The sequence below is a fragment of the Cydia amplana genome, chromosome Z, assembly GCF_948474715.1.
Source record: "Cydia amplana chromosome Z, ilCydAmpl1.1, whole genome shotgun sequence".
Lineage (NCBI taxonomy): Eukaryota > Metazoa > Arthropoda > Insecta > Lepidoptera > Tortricidae > Cydia > Cydia amplana.
This window is the reverse complement of record NC_086096.1, coordinates 15,706,410-15,713,957: the sequence shown is the minus strand read 5'-3', so window position 1 is coordinate 15,713,957 and position 7,548 is coordinate 15,706,410. Positions and strand designations below refer to the sequence as shown.

The window sequence follows — 7,548 nt, the reverse complement described above, 5'->3', positions numbered from 1 at the left end:
AAAAATAAATATCTTAGTTAAATATTCAAGTGTCTTAACAAGTCGTTTAGTAATTAATGGCAAACATGGCTTCCTTCTTAAGTTACCAACAAACACATTTTGTCGGAACTGGACTTGCGCCGCCGCTGTTAAATAAGATTTTTCCTGACATCTCACTCCCTGTTTGTCTTACTAGCTAGCTTAATGTTCATTTGAAATATCAGGTTTCTGGCATGGAGCACAAGTCATAACTTTGTAACTCTTGAACTAGGTATACGAACAAGCAGCGACAAATGATTTGTCAAACGTTGTTCGCCGACTTGCATTAAATTAGATTGTTATCGTAAGATCGCGAACTCACGCGTGTTTTACACAATAACCGGCGGGTTTATCACAAGGCGAGTTATATTGAACACTTAGTACGTAACCTGCGTCGCTCACACCGTGTCAATGTCGCCGACATTGATCCGGTCCTCGGCTGCGGTCACTGAGAAGCCCAGGATGCGAGCATCAATTTTAAGCATTTTATTCTTCTTTGTCTTTTTACCTTTGCCCTGAAATAAAATGAATGACAAATTAAAACTGTTACTCGACGGGATATAATGAAGTAATACGGGTTATGGGCGATGTAACCACCTTTACTTCCTGATAGTCGGAGCCCGACGTGGTGCGCGGGTTGACGGCTACGGCGGGCGAGCACAGGTCGTCGGACGGCGTCACCATGCCGACGCGGAGCAACGCGGACCTGTTAGCATTATACGCGAACCTGTCACACTCCTGGCCACATCAGTACATCACACACATTTAAGGATTTTTTTAACTTTCTTGTGCCGAAATATTGTTATATATAAAAATATATTTATTTTCACACCACCTATTCGGAAAAGAGCTTTTTCTTCCCTGCTAGGAAGTAGAAGAAGAAAGTGGCACTTTTCTGTTCTAGCACACTATTTTTACATTTCTTTGCACATTATTTTTTTTAGCTTAAATAATCTGTTTAAGCATCAGATTCGGGATTCTATTGTAGAATCCATCGCTTCATTCAGGATTCAATGTACGCACTTGACGGAAATATATCATTTTGATTACTTGTAACACAAACTACTATTAATTTACCTATTTACAGGCTACAAATATGCAGCATTAAACTGCTTACGGTTACAATCATAAATATCATGAAACTTACACAATACACTTGGAAAATAAATACCTCTTTTCAAGAAACTGGCGGGCGAAGTCGCTGGATTCTTTGGTTTCGCCCAGGTAGCATTTTACATAATCTTTTACTTCATACGGCGATTCAATGTCCTTGAGGAAGCCAACGAACGTAGGCACTGTAAAATTCAGACAAAAATAGATGAATGTGGATGTGGGTGTCTTCAATTGTTTAATTTCATTGAAACCGGTTTAGGTAAGAGTGGCGACTAAAAACGTATTCCCTGTTTCCTTCACTCCTTCCTTCTTTAGTCCTTAGCACAAACTTTTCAACCTATGTTAGATACACACCAAATGATAGACCACAGACTCACAGAATAAAAAGTACATACCATCGATTTTGGCGCTCCAAGAAACAAGCACGGTGTTACACCATGTGTCGAACTCGGCGCCGGGAGAGGCTTCTTTTTTCGAATGTACGTTGAGAGTATTCTTCTTCTTATTTTTGACGTTTTGTTCCACGACCCGTTGCGGCTCTTGAGGCTTTTCGGCGGGTTTTGGAGGTTGAACTGTGACAGGCGAGTCCCAGAAACCGCCTGAATATACATACAGCCCAACATTAATGTTATTTTATGTAAATACAATGTCGGTAAATCTGTAACTCATTCCAAAAAGTTGGTATAAAGTCACGTAGGAACAAATTAGAAAAAAGCAGCATCTCGAAACTTGTTGCTTGATGTGTTCCCACGCGGTATTTTAATTTATTTACATATGTATAGCAGATCCATAATGTTAAAACGATGTACTCAGTGTGAGAATGATATTGACCTCCGTTGTGAGTGGTGTTGCCCCACGGCACGTGGTTGGGTTGCGCCGGGCCTGCCGCCTCCTCCAGCACTTGCGCAGCGGCCTGCGCGGCCGCCTCCGCCGCCGCGGCCGCCGCTGCTGACTGCTTGCGAGCTTCCGCCTTTAGATAATCAAATTTTCTAGTTAGAAATTTTTAAGGTGTCCGAATTTTACAAACGAATTACTTATCACATTCGGACTTCTCAAAAATTCTAAATATCCAACAACCCCTATGGGAGTTAAATGTACGCTTCGCATACACAGTTATATCACTCGCGGCTCGGGTCCGGCCAATTATACGGTGGGCGAAGGCAATTCGAAGTAAAAAATACTTGAAATAAATGTCATTAGGAGACTACTTTTCCTTTTGCAAAATAGACAAGACTTTCAATGTTTGATGACAACAACACAACCCACCTGTATTTCGGCCAGAGACAATCCCGCTCCGACCGGATTAGGTTTCTTTTTCGCCCAACCCAAATTAGCTTGCATTTCCTAGAAGAATTAAACAAACACTGTAAATACTAAAGTGAGAAATCTTTCTAAGGATAAAATAGTCGAGAGATGAAAGTTTAAATGGAATAAAAAACAAAATAGAGCAACCTGTTCGCGCGCTAGCGCCGCGGCCTGCTGTTGCGCGATGGCTTGCATCATCTGCTGTTGTTCTTTCATCTGTTCCAGTTTCTTTTCCCGCTCGAGCCTCTGTATTTCCGCTAGGCTCAGCCCATCTTTGGTCGTCGCCTGTTGGGCTAGATTCGCAGCCGCCGACCACGGGGCCTTCTTTATTATAATCTCGCTCGCCTCTCGTTGCTGCTGCTTTTGTTCCTGGTAAAAGTTAAATTCGATCAATCACCATCTTCAAGTCTTTAAACTTAAATTTCGAGATAAAAATACTTTAAAAGTTTGGAAAGAGACTGTTACCTGTTGCTTCTTGAGTGCCTCAGCTTGCTTTTTCTTCTTTTCTTCTTCAGCTGCGAGTTTTTCCTCTTCTTTCCTGTCATTCAAATCATAATCTACATAATCTAAATGAGTAACTAAATTTTTAACCCTTTTCCAGGCCGCACTAATCTACAAGGTTTTCCCAAAAAAAAAACCATTTTCCGAAAAACAAATCTAATTTGAACCTTAAATAGAGTGCGAAGGTTGAAATTCTATTGGCGCGTATGTGGTCGATCAATCGTAATATGCCTGGAAAAGGGTTAGCACAAATTTTGCTTTCACAGACCGTAAACAATGGAGTAGTCAAAGACTTTGTAAAGATTGTGTTTTTTGATTTTACTTATTTTATTCACCCATATACACCCCAAAAGTATTGAAACAAAGTTATTTTTCTTAATCTATAATATGTAAACGTGAAAGACCTGACTGACTGACTTAAATCAACGCACAGCCCAAACCGCTGGGACTAGAAAGTCCAAACTTGGCAAGTAGGTTCCTTAAAAGGTCTAGGGGACCACTAAGAAAGGATTTTACAAAATTCATAAAAAAAAACTCTCCTGCGCGTGCGAAGCTGCGGGCAAAAGCTAGTTTTTAATATTTGCATTATAATTATTGTGTATTGGTAACGCAAAAATTACTTTAGGCAGTTTTATAAGATTAAACCTAAAGTATTAAAACATCCTAATATATGCGAAAAAAATATAAATTTGAGATAACATACAAATCAACCTTCTTAATTGTCTTTCTACGAAAGCATAGAGAAAAAAATACATAGAGTGCTCACTCCATACATCAGTTTTAGTACCAAAAAGACTATTAGCATCTAGCATCGAGTAGCGGAACTATCAGTACTGCTACTTGACAATAGATGTCGCCACCGACCGGAAAGTCTTATGCTGTTGAGATAAGACTTTCCGGTCGGTGTTACATCTATTGTCAAGTAGCAGTACTGATAGTTCCGCTACTCGATGCTAGATGTAGACACTGAAATTAATAGTCTGAACTGATGTATGGAGTGAGCACTCTATGTATTTTTTTCTCTATGACGAAAGGTTGAATTTACAGTTTTATTAAAGAAAATTATAAGTAATTTACTTTTAAAATGTTCTATTATCATTTTACTCTTTTCTTTTTGAATTGTCAATAAATAGAATAAATTGAAAATTACAGTTTTTATTGTCATAATATGTTTATTGCCATACTTTTGGCCTGGGGTGTATGTATGCGTACTAAATAAGGTATTAAATATGGACACGGACAAAATGCCAAAAAGATGTACCTACACACTACCTCAAAGTATGGGCAATAAGGTGGTGTATAATTATTTTTGACACTTTATCCGTGTCTATATGTAATACCTTGACTATACCAGGTTCCTCATTATTCCTCCCTCCTCATTAATGTATACGTAAGCATCATGATAGCGGGTTAACTTTTTTAAATAGCTCGCTTGCGGCTTTACCTCAACCGAACCTCGAACCTTTAATATAACTCAATATACCTCTGTATATTTAGTTATATTAAAGGTTCACTGAACTGAGGTACACTGCAGGAGGTACAATATTATGTTTATAAAAATCGTTTGAAATTCCTAGAGGTCTACCCGCCAGCCTGACGCACACCATTATACTTAATTGTTATCGTAATAAATACCTCTTTCGATCGGCCTCTTCGATTAATTTGATGTCTTCAGCCTTCTTCTTGTCTTTCGGCACTTTTTCGGGACCCTTCACAATGGTGAAACCTTCCTTGATCCACTCCTATTACAAAGAGCATTCATATAAAACCAGAAATTAACGGCATTAAAAATAACTCGTAGTTTTAAAACTGCTATAGAATTTTAGCCTCTCTTGCATGTAGAAGTGTAACTTTAAGAGTCTTTTATCTTTATTTTGATACCTATGATACATATCATATGATAGATATCATGTGAATTGGACTGACATTATTGCTACTGTACATGTTTTACAAAATCTTCTTGTATGTGAGTCAAATCTAAGCGTATTACTGAACATTACCCTTAGTTAAAAGTGTATTATTTAAATTTTAAAGTAAAGACTTGTCCGAGAACTAAATTAAGTGTTGAGTCAACAACATTGAGATTGTTGTTAGCAACAAAACCGTGCCTCGTGTAGTTCTATGACTTACCTTTTTCTCTTTTTCAAGCTCCTTTTTATTGACTTTTTCTTCTTTTTTGCTCTTTGAAGGTGACGAGTCTTCAGACTTCCTCTGTAATAGTTGAAGTAATGTAAAATCGATGTATTTCTTTAAATTCCAAGGCGGAAATACGATGGGAACGTATGTGAAGGAAAAATCCTACAGCCATTTTTATTGTTTGGTCGTATTAAATAATCCTAATTAAAAGAGATAAGAAGTAAAAATGGTATGTAAAAATACATGGCAGAAATTATTGTACCATACTTTCGCAATTAACATAAAAGAACTTAAAACGGACCGCTTTATTAGATGACTACTTATTTATACCACAGTTATGTGACCCACAACAGCCGTGGCTCACTCCCCGATTTCGTCGCGTCGCTACAAGTACCTACAAGTACATGCGGCCCACACCAATTTTGGTGTTTAGCCATAGTAGTTGTCGCGCACCGCTAAGGAACGGACGCCTGCTCGCGCTTGCGCCACCTAGCGGTCATATCTGTCGTAAAAGAAGCGTTTAGTTAGGGAGTGAATCTTCTGTACCAAGTACTATTATTTATTCTGTGCCCACAATACAACGATAGACAGTAATGTCTGTGACGCAACGATTGACTACGGGCCAGTTGCACCTACCACGCTTAACAGAGTGATTAAGATCACTGAGCAAAGAACTATGAAAATTCCCATACAATAAAATATAGCGAACACTGATTATGTTATCTTACCTCTACTTTATTTGAATCTTCTTCTTTGGCGGTGTCAGTTCCTTCGTCCTTCTTTTCTTCCTTAACTTTCTTGGCTTTTGTTTTGTTCTCTTTGTTCTTTGTAGTTTTTTCAATGTCTGCTTTGTTTGGCTTCGTCTGCTTGGACTCCTGTTGTTTCATCTGCACAATTTCGTTAGATTTTACAGATTCCAGTGAGTGCTCCAATTTATTTGCTTTGTCGGATTTATTCTACAAAAATATGATTATTTTACAAATATTGTGTCAAAAAAAAGAAAGTACCGCCTGGAATGTAATCAGAAAAATCTGATGATGCCTGATCCCTCACAGCCACATGAAAAATCATTTTTTTTTTAATGATAACCAGTATTAGTCCTTTTGGCGGTAACGCAAACCTATAGGATGTTTCAAACAGTAAGGGTTCGCTGACAGATGTCACCTAAGACTGAATAAGAATAAGTAAAAATGAACAGATTTTTTAATTGGTTAAAAAAAGTTCGATTAAATAGTTTATTCAAAAAGAGCTAATATCATTGCTAGTTAGGGTTCCTCAAAAGGAAAAAACGGAATCCTTATAGGATCACTCGTGCGTCTGTCTGTCTGTCCGACCATTTTAGCACCTTTATCTCCGAAACTACTGGGTCTACAATTTTGAAAAAAAAAAAATACACAAAATAGTTCTTTAATCTATAGAAGACAGGAAAACCTATTAGAAATGTGCAGTCAAGCGTGAGTCGGACTTAATGTACGGAACCCTTGGGACTCGCACATGGCCGATTTTTTAAAATAGAGTCAATAGATCAAGCAAACGTGTACGTGCTTGCGTGCGTGTACTACGTTTTCAGATAGTCTTAGTTATCTCACTGAAGCGGCGCCCTTTTGATAACCGCCGTATATGAGTGTAAATTTTGTTGTTGGGTATTTGATAGCTTTTTAACGTTTTGATCGCCATCGACTATTTTATATAACACGCAACAGTAAACTTTTTCAAACTATATTAAGGTTCATTTTATTTTGTAACCTTTGTAGGCTACGCCGCCCTGCGGGATTCAAATGGTTAAATACACTAGTTTACCTGAAATTCTTCTTTGATATCCGGTTTTTGTTCTGGGATATCCGTCTTAGCCATTAATGTATCTTTTTGCATGAACTTGTGCAACTCTTCCAAGTTAGGCGTCGCGCTCATCACTGCGGGGTCTTCTTCTGGCTTGGCTGGAGTCGCTCCGGGAGCGTTGCTTTGTTCGCTCAAATACGGCATGTTGGCCATTGACCCTCCGCTTTGAGATGCTCTTAACTGGGCTAAAATTTGGTCTTCTGTTTTCATTTCTTTGACAATTTCCTCGGGTAACATGGAATTAGACGTGACTGAAGTCTGAAAATTACCAGAGATTGAAATACCTACATTGTAACTCAGTGGTTAAATTTTAATGACAAGTTACAAAATAAATTAATGAGCGGTATCTACATGGAAGTGTTAGAAAATCCCTAAGGTATCATTTAAAAAAAATTTGATTGTCAATAACATAGGCGCTAGTAAAACTGCGTGTTTCTCCGAACCACCCAAAGGACTTTCTAACACCCTCAGTACTGTAGTTACAAAATTGAAGTAAGCTTAATAAATGATTAATTGATGATTAAAAACTAAATAGTATTTGGATAATCATTTACTTTGCTCCAACATTTTGTTTACCATACGAAAATAGTTGATTGTAAAGTAATTTAAAAGGTATGTACTTACAACTTCTACTTC

At 38.0% G+C, this 7,548-nt stretch overlaps 1 protein-coding gene across 1 annotated transcript in view; it reads right to left on the bottom strand.

Moving 5' to 3' along the window:
- Positions 1–216: 216 nt before the first annotated feature.
- LOC134661195 (GRB10-interacting GYF protein 2) overlaps positions 217–7,548 on the bottom strand; it is a 41,673-nt gene continuing 34,341 nt past the window's right edge. Inside the window, exons 17-28 of the mRNA XM_063517164.1 lie at positions 6,874–7,170; positions 5,802–6,029; positions 5,068–5,148; positions 4,573–4,679; positions 2,902–2,974; positions 2,584–2,805; positions 2,398–2,475; positions 1,963–2,101; positions 1,527–1,730; positions 1,190–1,313; positions 616–724; positions 217–533 (exon numbers count right to left, since the gene is read on the bottom strand). Coding sequence (XP_063373234.1) covers positions 417–533; positions 616–724; positions 1,190–1,313; positions 1,527–1,730; positions 1,963–2,101; positions 2,398–2,475; positions 2,584–2,805; positions 2,902–2,974; positions 4,573–4,679; positions 5,068–5,148; positions 5,802–6,029; positions 6,874–7,170 — 1,779 coding nt within the window. The 3' untranslated portion in view covers positions 217–416. The remainder of the gene's footprint in view (positions 534–615; positions 725–1,189; positions 1,314–1,526; positions 1,731–1,962; positions 2,102–2,397; positions 2,476–2,583; positions 2,806–2,901; positions 2,975–4,572; positions 4,680–5,067; positions 5,149–5,801; positions 6,030–6,873; positions 7,171–7,548) is intronic.